Genomic DNA, 15,893 nt, shown 5'->3' on the forward strand with positions numbered 1-15,893 from the left:
GCTAACGGCGAGCTCACACTCCCCCAGTCCCACAGGGCAGAGAAGCTTTCAGGCTTCTCCGCTTCTAGATGTGCAATCGTGTTAACATTCCATTCTTCCAGTCCTCTTGTTTCATCTGTACCAGTAAACATTAATTATTATATTATATTATTATTATTATTGTTTCTTTTTTTTTTGTTTTGTTGACGTGTTATCTCAAGTAGAGCCACTAGTCAAAGTGTGTAAAATGTGAAATATCAAATTCAAGGATGTTTTTTTTTTCGTCCTTGTCCTTTTGTTTTTTGACTTTTGCATTCGTTTCCCTTTTTTCAGATTTATTATTGAGTGGTTGTTTTTTTTAGAGAAAGAGAGAGAGAGAGGAAAAAGTCCAACGCAAACACAACATCAACTTTTTTTTTTTGTACATAATCCTGTAAATTTCTTTAAATACTTGAGCCTTTTTCTGGGGTTAAGGAAGAAAGAAAGGAGGGAAGGACTAAAGAGGAGAGAGAGAGAGAAGTTCCCGAGGAGAGGAGTGCGCTTGATGAAGAAAAAGCCTTACATTTCCCCCTTTCTTCATCTGTGTGAGTTTGATGCTTACAGGGTTGCTCTGGTAAACGTGTATAAAACTTTTAAGTGCTGCTTATATCACTAAGAAAGATGTTGAGTAGCCAACGACTGCCCCCCGACCTAGTTTTGTTTGTTTAGCTTTACTTTTTTAAAGAAAAGGGAAAAAAAAGATGTGTTCACTAAAAAAAAAAAAAAATGGGTTTTTACATTTTCATTACTGAAAATTCAACAAAAAATGTAGTAGCTACTCATGTTGCACTGAGCTTGCCAGTGGTGACTGTCAAGGAAAAATCCTATAATCCAGTTTGTTGGTTGTCGTCCCTCGCAGAAGACTGAACTGTTTTAGGACTATTTAATGAAATACCGAGTCGGGTGTTTTCAACAATAAAAAGTGGTTGTCAAGTTTTTATGGCCTTACAATATATTTTATTCTGATGGGATTTTTTTTGTTTGTCAGGTCTTTTGTTTCTTCCATTTTCTACAGTATGAAATACTTGCTCACAGTGGGGTCTCTGGTGACTTAATTTATTAGTGCCGCATCTCGGCCTTTCCCTCCACTTGGAAAGAGAGTCTCATGTTGGTTATATTGACAGTTTTTTACTTTTGCAGTTTGTACTTAAGGTTTAATAAAAACTTACCGACAATTCACTGTCATTTTCTTTCCAGACCTGCTCGTGTGTCTCTGTGTGTGTGTGTGTGTTCGGTCATTTAGACTTCATGTCGTCCTGCGTCGCTTAATCTCTTATGATGTCCAACGTTTAACAGAAATGAGAAGTCGGCTGATGGGGAAGTAATCAGCAACTTGCAAAAACACCCATAATTAAAAGGTTTTCATCTTCTTTTTTTGCAGACCTCTTAACTAGTATGAAGACTTAAGCTGAGAAATGATTGGCAGACTAATCCATCGCTCCATTAACTATAAAGCTTATCCCTTTAGAGCAAAGGGAGGAGGAGGAAGGGCTGGAGCCACATGAACTGGTGGACTGTACATGTCAGTTCTCTCCAGATACTCTGGTTTCCTACAGTATCAAACTGTCAATCAAGCTTCTAATATTTACTCTGGGTAAAGCTGCACTGTTCTCACGTGAGACAAACGATTAAGCACTAAATTCCATAGTAAGGTCGAGAACATGTCATCGACCATCCAAAATAATATGAAATTATGAAAAAGAACCTTGAGGGTGCATTATGTAATAAATCTAAAGCAACTGGCCATAAAATCCTCCTAATATGTCAGAGACTCAGGAATAATGTTCATATAACAAACTGAACTCACAAACAACAACAGTACAGACAAAATATTCACATTAAAAAAATATTTTGCAGACTGCAAATCATGTCTATATTTTGCAACCATGTTTTAGCATGTGGCGCCACCTACCGCCATCTACCAATCATTGCAGTCAGTAAAGTCTCAGCTGCCGAGTAACCACGGGTTGCCAGTGACGTCTGAGCTACAAGAGCGGAGAAAACTAAACATAAAAGATTTTGAATTTGAGTGTAGTAACCGTTTTTAGCCACATTCTTACATATGACTTAAAGAACATGACTTAAAATAGACTATGGCCTAATTTGCAAAAATTGCAACTGAATTGCTGTTTTAAAATGATTCAGATTTGGAAAATTGTTATCTCTTTCAGCCATGATGATGCAAACTCTGCGCAGGACAAGGATTCAGACCCAGAACTGCATCATCATGCTGCCACAGCAAGACAATTTGCTCAGTAATGCGCATATTTATTCTCACTTGATGTAAAACAGTGAGGCCTGTTGTAACAGGACACTGTCTCTGGCCAAAATAAATCACTTTTTGTTGTTGTTTTCTTTAATTTCACGGGAAGAAATCTGAGTGGGAATTGAAAACCAAGCGTGTAAACACCTGCATTGCTGGACAGATATCGCTCGAGGCGAGTCGGAAAAAACGTTTTGTTGTGAACTAATCGTCTCACAAAGGAGAAGAAGAAACTAATAGCTGTGGATAAAAGATGCAAACAGACACTGGAGGAGCTCTTCTCACTATTTTCACTCGCTACACATTGTACATGCAGACTATCGAGGAGGATCCTGCAGTTCCTCATTAAAGTGCACTATTTACTGACACGTCCACTCTCTCTGCACAACACTAGTATTGCTTGTTCCTTTGTTTTCCATTTAAAAAACATTTAACTGCAATACTGGATATAAATATATGATTTCATATTCTCTCCGAAGAAAAAAAAACAAACACTTTATTTCAAAACTAAATCCATCGCTGACATGTGAGCTTTTCGTTTGTAAAGAGCTGTAAATCAAGAGAGCGCACGGGGGGGGACTGTTAATGCTCAAACCCTTAAATCCTGCTCACATTTCAGCCTTTAAACTGTTCCTGTCATACCTGGATGGGATATTAAACAATGCCGAGGGAGAAACATTTATTACCGATAAGTCGGGAATTATAGGCAGGGGGGAAAAGAAAGGAATGAGTGATCGGGATACAGTTTTGTGTTTTCCGGTGCATAGCACACAGTCCAGGTATTGATTGGTGGCAAACTCGCACTGCGTGGTATACAAGCCACTGTCAGGTGACTGCAGACCATATTTATCAACACCAGTGGCACACATATATACTGTATGATCTAATTGGTTTGGCACACTTTAAAATATTGACTCTTGCTCATGAACCACTTATGAGGGGTCGATAAAACAAGCTTTGGGGATTCAGCTTGTCCATAAAGTCATAGTATAAGAAATACCCATGTGCTTGGTGTCAGCTGGTCAGCATTTGCAGTTATAAAGCATCAAATGATCAGTAGAACATCGAATTATGATTGATTTTTTTTTATATCAGGTTTAGCCCAGTTTTTAAATATCAGAACTGTGCCATATTTGGCATAAACAGAGCGTTGTTTTTGGGGAAGAAAGACGGAACAAAAAAAATCTTCAAAACCTGGGTGAACCTGACAGAGGTATTTCTTTCTTAAAATATCCCAACACATGAAAGAACTCACAATGATCTGCTGAAGTATTAGCACAGAATGAGCTGAAAAGGACATATGGATGATTTTAATGTGTAGATCCAAATCACCTATATTTATTATTTAGTATAATCAGACCACTCTCTGATTCTCTAATCCCAAACGATTCATGTGCACCTTAAGCCGCTCAGTCCTCTAACGCTAAAACCCAAACCAATTTAAAATCACTGCTCAGTAACAGCATGGGTCGCAATAATATTGTAATTGGGAGGTAATATTGTGGTAATAGCACTTTATTCTAATGCATTTTTAAACACGCACAGTGTGGGAATAACATAATATTAATGTCATACCATGTTATTCCAAAGAAATGTTTAGATAATTAGAATAACATGGAAATTGTGTGAATCAAAGTTGTCCCACACACATTATTCATTTATATTACCAACCTTACTTACTATAGACCATTGTTTTACCATGATATTACTTCCTTCTTACAAAGCGATCACCACACTAATACCTCATTAACTGTACTGTAAAGTCTTACCCAAGATTCAATTAGAATTTAAATACTCTGCAGTGTTTGAAGGCATGGTCATGTGGCAGTTAGTGCAGCCTCATTGTGTTTTCTTTCATATGTTTTATATAAAATGGATTCGTAGATTGGAGAGAAAGTAAAGCCAGTGTTGTGTGTGTATATATATATATATTATCTGATTTGGCAGCTTTTTGTGTTTGTGTTAAAAATTCCAGCCCAGTTCTCTTCTCAAACCTTCAACCTGCTCCCCTCACAGTCTGTGCTCGCCCGGTCCTCGTGGTCCACCCTGTCCACCAACGCCGTGTCTGCGTGCACCTCCTCCTCATCCAGGGTCACGACCACCGGCGGCCCTCTCCTCCGTCCTCCTCGCCCTGATCCTCCAACGCCACCTCCTCGCTGTTCGGACTGCTCCTCCTCATCCTCCTCCTCTTCCTCCTCCCCAGCCTCCGTGTCCTGGCTGGCCGAGTCGGTGCAGGTGGACGAAAGGGAGGAAAGCTTGTGGCGGAGCTCGGCCTGCGTGGGAACCTGGAGAGTGATCTCTGTGGTGAAAGACTCCACATCTGGTCCTGAGTGAAAGGAGATGGATTTGGAGGAAAAACAAGTTCACAACGCTCCTGGGTGAGAACAGTGAGAACCTCATTTTATAAACCAGCACAAGCTGTTTGGGAATTGTTCCCCTTTCTTTAAAAAAACACATACAATTCAATTATTTATTATTATTCATTATTGATTTGCTATCTCAGGCAGAAACTGCAAAGAAAAGATATCTGGATTCCAGGTCACAGTAATGAAGGGATTTGTTAGAATTTTGGTTAAAAAAAAAGTCCAAGCTCAGTTGTACGGAAGAGTATTAGTGCCACATGTAAAAAATAAGCAAGAAAAACGGCATGAAATCTGAGATTAATCAGAATTCTGATTAAAAAGTCAGAATTGGACTTTAATCTTAGAATTCTGATTTCAACTTTAATCTCAAAATTCTGACTTTTTCCCTTAATCTTATAATTTTGATGTTTTTGCCCCTTCAGAATTTCTTACTTTTTCTTAATCTGAATCAGAATTCTAACTCTAATCTCAGAATTCTGACTTTTATTCTCATAACTTTAATCTCAGAATTGTGCCCTAATACTCTTCCGTACAGTTGCCTCCGCACATAAAGTATGAGCGATTTACTTCATCGTCAAATTGATTTTAGAAAAAAAAACCAGTGTCAGTTGGACGCTGTTGCTCGTTCACTGAAACATGTTTTCAAAGCAGATGTTGACAGATGGCGTTGGTGCACGGTGTCATAACATTATGCTCGTCAATCTTGAGTCACATATTCTTGTTTCAGCACATTGTTTTCTTGTGACTAATTAAATGTGTGTGTGTGTGTGTGTGTGTGTACCTGTGACAGGTGAAGCGGCGCTGTTGTCCTCTCCCCCCGAGTGGAGAAACACATCCAGGGCCTCGTGGTCGGACATGTCCATTAAGTCCATCTGCTCCAGCATGTCCACGTTCACCTCCATGGACGACATGCTTCCTAACGGCTCTGAACACAACACGGAAGAACAATTTATTAACCACAGGTAAGACGACAGCCTTCAAAGAGCAGCAGCAAGGAGGCTGAGTCCAGGAAGAAATGTGCTTTTGTTTTTTTGCTTTTTTTTTATTCCATTAATTAACAAAACAGCAAATGGGCTGAAGCTGGATGGCATTTGAAATGGTCAAGCATTATGTACATGGAACACTGTGCTTATACCATTAACACACACTATGGATTTGCAGGTGTCAGGAAGCTGTGTATGAAGGCAACAAGCAACACCAGCAATATCTTTAACCCTTTAAAACGTAACCCTCAAAATGTCCTTTTTTCTTCTTCTTTTTTTGTTTTGCTTATTATAACCAGAAAAGTAGCAGAAAATGTCCTGTGCTTTTGGCCATTTTTCTAGAATAACTTCCAATATCTGGCAGTTATTTGCAATTTACTGCATGTTCAAATACTGTTCTAACAATTAAAAAAAAACACTGCAGTTGTACATGTTAATTTGAAATTTGAACAGTATCAAACTTTACAATAACATTTTTTGATTCTCAATGTGCCAAAAACAGGCCAAAAACATGTACACTCTCTCCTCTCTGATTCGCCGGCTTCTGAGTTAAATCACTATAATAACCACGTGTTGGCTTTGACGTGCAACTTCTCAGCTTTCAGAAACTGTTGGAGGTTTTTTTTTTTTGATAGCACAAACCGTCGCCTAACGACTGCAATGCAAAGTGCGCTTGTGCAAACGCGTCGTCGCCGATATGCTCAGTTTTATAGATAATTTAAATACTAGCAATCAAATTACAAAGAATTGATCATACCAATTTGATATGACTTGATCTTATTATCTTTTTGTTTGTAGAAAATGATGGGATAATAGGTGGTACACAGTGTAGGATTTAGCGACATCTATTGGTCTATCTATACGTTGCAGCTGAATATCCCTCAACTCATCAAAAGCACATTTTCCATTGGGGCTTGAGGTGATTCCACATGTCTGTATATTATTCAATTTCAATTTCTGCCTAATGCTAAAAACTGCAGCTTAATCTTACACACTGGACCTTTAATAATGCAGGGTCCACATATACAACACATGAATGTTAAATTCAACATTACACTCATTGTGTTTCATGTTGTGTTACTGTCTCTCACAGCAGCTCATATTATCGTCTACTACAGTCCTGGATTCACCACCTTGCAAGAGGACAAGCTCCCTCTGTCCCCTGTCATGATGTGCTGCATGCTTTACAAACAGCCGCTCAGTGTGGTGTAGGGATGGAGGGTGGAGGGTCCACGTGATGGGGGGGTGGGGGGGAAAGGTGGCGCAGATTTGAAACACAACAGGAAGAAGAAGCGTGATGATTGGCCGGGACATTTAGCAGTGAGAAAAGATGCCATTGGCTACTGTACCTCAAGGAAATGAGGAGAGCAAATGAGGGCAGCACAAGGGAAAGAGAGCAGAATAAAGAGTTGATAGAGAGAGAGAGAGAGAGAGAGAGAGAGAGAGAGAGAGAGAGAGGGGGGGGGTAATATTATTTCCCATGGACATCAAAAATGTCCATAAAATAGCAACACACATCATCACCTCAATACCAGTTCTTGACTTGTGTACATAATACATTTGAACGTCCACACATTTATGCAAAACCGTGAATGAATGATACGTATGTACATGGAAATCACTTAACACATATACAAAATCACTACAAACACTTTTTTTCCCCCTCCTTCCCTCTCGCTCCATGTGGAGACAGCTGTGGTGTTTCTCTGTGACACACGTCTGAGAGAAACTAGGGTATAATGTTCGCTAATGACTTCCCGGTATAAGCATCCTCTTCTTGTGTGCATTTTCACTCCTGTCAGTTGTGCACTTACCATCACATAGGAGCAGCTGCACAGGAAGAAAAAAAAAAAAACATAGTATGGAGGATGTCGATTCACTTCTTTTTTTTGTCCCAAATGGAGCAATGTTTCCAGCACATGAGCAGAAATAAACACAACACACAAAGAATGTCTATGGTTTGAAGGTCATTCAGGAAGCACTGCACTGAGAACAATGTTTCCATGTGACTGATCTTCTTTTCTGCGTTGCGTAAAAGATTCCCCTGCTTAGAAAATTGATTTTTGTCAATAGTGAAATTACAGAGACCACATTTTGTATATATTTATGCAGAGCATGTGTGTATAACACCCTTGAAACAAGACTTTGTTAGCTTACGCCTTCCTCTTTTTTTCTTGGGTGTCCCTTTTCCTATCATCCTCTGTCTCTTTTTCAGTTTTTCAGCTCAGTGTTGCAGCCCCGAGTCTCTGCGCGCTGTGTTATTCAGCAGAAATTCACACAGAATGCTTATTTTGAGATCGTGTGTCACCACAATGACAATGTGAGCCACCTCTGTAAATAATTACACACGCTCTTATATGGCAATTAGACCTCGCTATTCAAATGCATCTGCTGTGGGTTTTTTGTTCAGCATCCCACATTTGCCACTCCACTGTGAATCACATATTTCAATGTGTTAAGTCGAAATGCAGAAATCTCTTCTTTTTTTTTTTTTATTACTACGGCTGGATGGTGGCCACACATATAAAGCTCCACTATTTCATTTTAACCGTACCTCATTTTGTGTTTTGGTGATAGTTTTTGTCATGTGTTCTCCCCTTGTGTGTGCATGGGTTTTCCCTTAGATTAGGTTAGGAGATTAGGTAAATTAGACCATAGGTGTGAGAGTGGATGGTTGTTTGTCTCTGTGTCCCTGTGATGGACTGCTGAACTGTTCAGGGTGTACCCCTATCGCCTATCGCCCTATGTCAGCTGAGATTGGCACAGCTCCCCCCCCGCGACCCTCATGTGGATGATAAAGTGGTAGAAGATGGATGGTTCATTTTGGGTGACAATGAAATCACAAATCTCTCCGCTCTCTTGTTTTCAAGTCTCTTTCTTTCAACTCCATCTCCATCCTCGCCGCTCCACACTGCTCTCGATGGATTAAAGATAGACGAGTGAAAGAAGAAGATAAATCACATTACAAACTTAGTCCACGCCTTCCTTTCAATGCATCACTCGGACACTCCAGCAACAGATCTTTGGCAGTAATGCATGGATTAAACCGCAGCACAGTTCATTTGCAATCCCAGTGGAAGAAAAATACATTTGTATGGAAATACACTGGTTACGGCACGGTGGCATTTTTCAAAGTAATGGCTCTGCTTGTGTGTTTAGTGTCAGGCAGTCAAGAGTGTGGAGTCTCAGTGCAGAAAGCCATTAGGGCTCAATCTTGTGATACGCACTTGAAGAGTGAAGGTTCAGGTTGATAGTATCAGGAGTTTGGAATTCATTTGTTTGAATGCCAGATGGCTTTGGCGTTTATCACTGGAGAAGTTACAGATACTGCACCTCAATCTTTTTTTCCACCACATGGAATGGGAAAAAAGAGCATTAATAAGAAGACCCTCTGAAATCCCCTCCCCTCCTTCTCACCTCTCCTCTCAGCAATCTGCAGATAGCCCGTGGACAAGTACTGTTCCATGTCTTGCTGGAAAGCCTCCTCGAAGAACTTCTGCCTCTCTTTCAGCTTGACCTGAGGAGGTGGGACGACTCCCTGCTCTGCTCCAGGGACTCTCTGTGGGTGCTCCGCATCCAGCTCCACTACAACACACAACACCATCTGATCACAAGTGATATTCATGGTAAAAGGCTGGAGGATGAGGACAGAAAGCCGGGGTACGGTCAGTCTAAATTAATGTTTTGCAGCAATATTTATCTCAAGTATGATTAACTTTTAAAAAAGATTAATCATGTGTTTTATCGCTAAACAATACACATTTTTCTGTCTTAAAATAACCCAGTGTAGAATTACAGTGAGAAAATATACACAGGTGAAAACTTCCATAAGCAAATCAATTTTAATTTCCGATAAACCCACAATTATTTCGACAATAAAATGACAACCCTCGAGTTTAGAAAACGCTCAAGGGCTAGCTACATCTGCGCAATTGTTTTTATTCTGAAAGCAGCAGGAAAATAAGAAAGGAAAGAATAATGCACTATAAACAAAGACTTGCTTTAATTCATGCAGGACATGGTAGTCATATGCCACAGATGACTACAGTCTATTAGTCACCCTCCAATCACAGCAACTCTCTCATCAAGGCAGACAATTTCAATAACACTGCTCCGTCATTCATTTCTTGCTACACCAATACTGCCTCACACTGCTGCCGCTGGTGCTTCACCTCATTAGATCAGAGTCTAACAGGCTCAAAACTTGCTGCTTTAGGCAGCATCTAAAGAGCAGAGCATCGGTGCCAAGTCTAACTCTATTTTAATTTGTCGAAATAAATGGTTTAACTTTGACAAACGTGTTCTAGACTGAACTAAGAGAAATGTAAACTCCAGTTGAATTAATCCAACATACTTATTAATCTAAGTGCATCGTGATCAGACATGAACTAACCCTTCACTCAAGCACGACAATGTTGATCTTAATGCTCATAAACCGTATGCTCATATTCCTTGATTCACTCATGCCTTAGTAACTCACAACGGTCTCTTGTGGTTTGCACAGGAGGAAAAACACACACACGTACAACACACTGACCTCTGCTGCACACACTTCAGCAAACCAAGCCTCGTCTCCTGCTGCTTTGAAACCGCAATTATGCTGCGACTTCGACAGGTCAGTTCAGTTGACTGCTGCTGTGTTTTGTTTTATTCTTTAATTAGGCTGAAGTATAAAGGATAATTCAGTTATCCTGTAGTCACTGTGTTTGCTCCTCCACTGGTAGAATAGGAATATGAAAGGACACGTTTTATTTTGCTGAGCCACTTCTTTTTCTTTTGTTTTAGGTGCAACTGGCCTTGACATGGCATTTACAGGATTCTGATTGGTCCAGGCAAAGGCAGTGGGCAGAAAGAAAGGTGAAAGAAAACACGACCCTGTGGACAGAGAGACGGTCTCAGTGTGTGTGTGTGTGAGCGCTTGTGCTTGTGTGTCTTGTCACGACTAAAGCCTGGAGTCTGGGACAGGCTGTCTCTTCAGATCATTCGTCTCCCTGTGATGGACGACAGCACAACTGATTATACACAACACTAACTGCCGTGGTGAGAGCCAGGCCCGTCACAAAAATGTTTAAAGTGACCTGCAGTGTTTTGGGTTTCATATGGGCAAAAAGTACAGATGTATATAGTGGTAATAAAACATAAATGCGTGACTTTTCAAGACAAAAAAGGGACCCGCAGGCCCCTACTTTGAATCAAACCAAAGCAAGCTAGTGACATCAGACCCAGTTAGTGTCATTATCCTGTAGTGGATCATAAAATCTAAGTGTACTCTCACAAAATTGCTGTGGACTAATGAATTGAAGCTTCTGGAGGTCCCGCTCTCATCTCAAGAGCCTCAGGCAATCGCCTGCTTTGCCTTCCCTTCCCTGTAACGATATCCCTGTAAATGTGCTTTTCTTCTTACTGTTACTGAACTTTATCTTCCCTGCAAAAATCACATAAAAAAAATCAATATCCAAAATCCACTGCCTGCGGAGTGTTAGTTTTACCATGGCGTCAGAGAGCAGGTGTCACACACACACCAGAGTCCTGATGAAATAGACTGGGCCCTAAAGGGGCTCATAGCAGACTGAGAGAACAATGCAGTCCCAGTAGAGCTCACACCAACAGACCTCGACACACAGACACACACACACGCGCGCGCACACACACATGCATGCACGCAATCTCTGTGTCAGTCCTCACTCAGCTGTCAATTCATCTCTGTAATCTGACTACCCATCTTTTTCTCCATCACTCTTGCCTTTCTATCCTGACACTGTCCTCCCCTCACTGTGTGTGTGTGCGTGCGTGCGTGCGTGCGTGCGTGCGTGCGTGTGTGTGTTGCTGGTCTATTAGATTATGGACCTTGGGGAAGCTTTGTTCAAATTGTGCAGGGTTAGTATCAGGGGATACAGGAAGAGAGGGGTCAGCCAGTGTGTTTGGCTATAATTACAGCTTGTGCACAGACAACAACAATAGAGCTAGATCCTGTTTGTATATATATATATATATATATATATATATATATATTATTTTATTCACAATACATTATTAGTATGTACTCTATCTCTGTTTGTTTAGATGTTTTACCAAACTGAATGTGTATGCCCGTCTGTCTGTCTGTTGTCCTGTCTCAATGAGCAAACCCATCCTTCCATTCACCAATGCGTCTTTTATTTATTCTTCTGTACAGCACTTTGGTTCACTGTGGTTGTTTTAAAGTGCTTTCGCAATAAAGTTGGATTGGATTGGATTGGATTGGCAGTAAAGTTCAAATAAAAACAACTGAACATAACCGGGCATCTTTGGAGCATAAAACCACCTGGTGTTTTTTTATTTGTTAACTTCTTCTTTCTCCCCCTTCCCTTTGGTGTTTTCTTCAATCCTACTGTGCATGTTGTGACTGTTTTTGGCTGTCAGTCATATTTAGCTGACATGATTGCACTGAAGTGTAAGAGCAAAAATTCAATAAATTCAGCCATTTCTACTCTCTGTTCCAGCCTGAGCCGTTATACTGCAGCTGTACAGTATATACATTAAATTAAACATATGGAGTTACAGAGTGAAATCAAAAGACAAATGCCTGCACAGCCTCAAACAACATTCAATTACACGCTTGTATGACATGATTCTTATGCTCGTACAGATACTGACACACGTGGCGATGACTCAGAGGAGTTAAGGCAGTTGTATTGTTAGTCACAGAGGCGATGTCAGATGAAATATCATCAAACACAAGGGCTTAGCAATATTAGCAACCTATTTCCTGTCTTACTTTTGATTTCACAATGAAAACTACAGGAACAAAACATGAAGTGATCTACCTGAGTTTGTTGTTGTTGTCTTAGTTGCGTCAGAGCCTTCAAACATCATGTAAAAAAGAAAAAGATTTCTCCTCACAGGTTTTTTTTTTTTTTTTTTTTTTAACAGTACACAACCTCTAGGACCTCTCCACTGTGCGACCCCCCCACAAATCCCAGGGGAAATAAAGAGAACATAAAGAACATAAAATAAGCGGTCGTGTTCTTCTGGTTCAATCAGCTATTCGTGCAGACGGATCAATATGACGTGAGACTCATAATATCATCACACTTATATCTTCAGCAGTAGAGAGAGAAATGTGTGATGCTGTATGTGCTGCACAGACACAGGAAGCAGAACCCACAGGAAAAAGGGGGCTGTAGGGTGTCAGGGTGTAAGAGTGTGTACATGTGTTTGTGTGCGTGGGTGCACCATGCACCTGGGTGCAATTTATATATATAGTAATTTCATATACAAGCAGAGTACCATTAACCTGCTAATGGTAACTTTGCTCCTGACAGTAACTAAACACCGTCTTCTGTAGCTAAAACTGCCCAATGCCTGATTTTGAAAAATACCAAGAAGGAGCCTCAGACCTGATTGAGGGAGAGGAGGAGGAGAGAGATGAGCTGTGAGGGGTCGTGGTCTGTTTGTGAAATCTAACACAGAGTTGCAGCGCCATGCTTCGCATGGAGGAGAGAGCGAGGTGACGGAGCAACTGCTCTGGCATTTAAAAAAAGGGGAAGGAGTCTGGGATAACCAGCCTCATGATATGCCAAATGATAGCCAATGGCAAAATCTGTATGCAGTAGCTGGTGTTTGACAAGAAAGTAAGCAGATTTGTATGACAACATGTAAACTAGACTGAGTATTTGCACCTGGATCAACAAAATAACATTACTACCAATGTTCACTTGTTTTCACCTGAAAACCTAAACCAAAAGTGGTTTACACTAGTTGCAGTCTGTATTTTATTTGCTGTGTGTTTAAAAGAGTTTGCTGTGAATGCCGTTTAATACGACACATAAAAGTGCAGAAGAGCCTTCGTCTCAAAGGTAGTGAGAAAACTCCATCATCAAGGCCAATTCAGGTCTTCAGGATCCAGCTTATGCTTCAGATTTGACTAAATGAGTCAATTTCTCACAGCCTGCCTCACAGAAGCACACTGCAAATCTTGGCGTTAAGTGTTAGTCATACATGATTGGTCACCCCATTTCCTTTTATGCAGTCGACGCTAATTTGGGCTTACTTTCAACAGGAAGTAATTTCATTTCACTGAGTCCTTTTCAGGTAATGATTAGAGCTCTTTCAGGATTTTGTTAAGTTAGATCCGCTATAGGTAAAAAGGGAAACATTGTGTTTAAAGAACTGACACTTTATTTAAGCACGTGTAAAATAACAAGTCACGCTAACAACCTCTCTTTCAAACTGAAATATGTATTTTTGTACATCAACAGCTGTGTGAAGTCACTGCAGGCTGTGCTGATGGATGGATGATCTGTTCGCCAACAATGCCTGTTACAGGCCTGGGATTAGAGCCAATGTTTGTGTGTGTGGACAGTATTAGATAAGTACTGCTCCTCTGAGACTGTTTGTATCCACTCACTGACCAATCTATTGGGCAAATGCTTGTCAGCAACTACATTTAGGCAATGTAGACACGGTGGTGAAGTTCAAACTGAGCATCAGAATGGAGAAGATAAAGATCATTTAAGTGACCGTGAACATGGCATTGTTGTCGGTGCCAGACAGTCAGGTCAGAGCGTTTCATCAGACGTTGAAGCAGATGAGTTACGGCAGCATTCGACCACTCCTGCCACTTCTCCTGTGTACCTAATAAAGTGGCCAGTAAGCATTTGTGAGAGAGAAAGCCAGTAATAAGCAGCACTTGACGGGAGTGAGTGTTATCCATGTGCATTCTGGGAGGAGATTAGAGGACGGCATTCTTTCTCACCGTGTATGACCGTGAACTGTAAGTCAAAAAAGAATAATGGAGTAAAATGCAAAATCATTATATCAAGGTCAATTCTTTTTCTGTTTTGATTAAAGCTCAAACAATCTCATTATAACTGTTTCATACACTTATACATCAAGCTGATTTACCGAACATGTTCAATATCTGATATGAAATCCCCCTTGTTCTAGCCGCCACTTTAAATTAGCTGTCTGCTCACAGATGGATTTTTTTTTCCCTGTTTGCTTATAAAGGCTCCATATTTCATTCTGAGACAGCAGCACGAAGCCTCCAGACTGAGAGGCAGACTTTGACAGTGGAGACAGCCACTGCTTCTTCTTCTTCTTCGTCTTCTTAAGCACTGCTCTCTCAGCCGTGGCATTTTTAAGATTCTGTCCGCCTCACTCTGTCTCTCATGCGCTCAGGTTTCTGCTGAAGGCAGCCCCCCGACTGTGCAGTAAATAGCACACACACACACAATCGACTGTTCCTCTCCATCACATACGCACAGCAAACACGGTTACTGTGCACGCTAAGTGACAAACGATACACAAATAAATTGTTTATGTCGGTGGGGGAGTGAATGAAATATAGTATTTGTGAACATGTATGAAACAAGCACAGGCGTGTGACTGTTAAATAAAGTAGAATGAACCATTCAGTCATCTATAACTGAGTCACAAATGTCACTTTGCTGGATAGACTAAATGTGCATATATAATGCACATTTATACAATATAATGTATAATGTACAGCTACTGACACACACAGATGTGGAGTGTCTGTACTTTCTTCATCGACATTTGTCTGCCATCATTCTTACAAAACCACTGAAAGCTGGAAGACATTGGCAACAAAACAAAAACAGTATTATCTGAATTTAAGCCTCTAGCAGCCTTCAGTATTTCAATATTATTCTAATTCTCGATTGATTCAAACCACACGTACAACAATCTCTCTGATTGCTGACAAATTCAACGACAAAATCCATAAAGTGCTTCTTTGAAACTGGTACTTATTGTACTTATTAACACTGAAACAATACAACAATAATTCTTGAGACAAACAGTTTGCCGATCAAATAAACCAATTCTAATAAGTAGATGTCAAAGAGAACAAAAGAAGTGGCTATTAGTCAGAAAAATTCCCCATAATAAATAAGTATCAGCTTCTGTATACACATGCTACAACAGACCCATTATATTACTGCAACATTTTGGCAACTTGATAAATGAAAACTCAAATACAATCTGATTAGTGTAACACTGATGTCTGTTTCTATTTCTTATTAATGCTAAAATTCAAATCACAACTGATTTAGTGTCCGGCAAATGTATAGATCCTTAGAAGGGCAATTCATCTGCAGCTTATGTATTTAAATGTTTGCAGTAATGCAACACTGACTGATGTTAAGAAGGGAATTATACACAAAGAAATACTGAGATTAATACACTAATATGAAGAGTTCTAGTTTTTAAATGCTTGAAATATGACTGCTGATGTTCAGTTACACTTCAACCACTGGTGAT

General features: G+C 40.2%; 1 protein-coding gene across 1 annotated transcript; it reads right to left on the reverse strand.

Moving 5' to 3' along the window:
- Nucleotides 1-4,269: 4,269 nt before the first annotated feature.
- On the reverse strand, nt 4,270-9,252 carry dtnbp1b (dystrobrevin binding protein 1b; the record flags this gene model as incomplete). The annotated part of the gene is made up of 3 exons (XM_083899485.1): nt 4,270-4,607; nt 5,426-5,569; nt 9,045-9,252. The coding sequence occupies 3 exons, from the start codon at nt 9,250-9,252 to the stop codon at nt 4,270-4,272; spliced, it is 690 nt and encodes a 229-aa protein (XP_083755611.1).
- Between the last annotated feature and the right edge of the window lie 6,641 nt (nt 9,253-15,893).

The sequence above is a fragment of the Microchirus variegatus genome, assembly GCF_963457635.1.
Source record: "Microchirus variegatus genome assembly, chromosome: 13".
In the NCBI taxonomy this organism is placed as follows: domain Eukaryota; kingdom Metazoa; phylum Chordata; class Actinopteri; order Pleuronectiformes; family Soleidae; genus Microchirus; species Microchirus variegatus.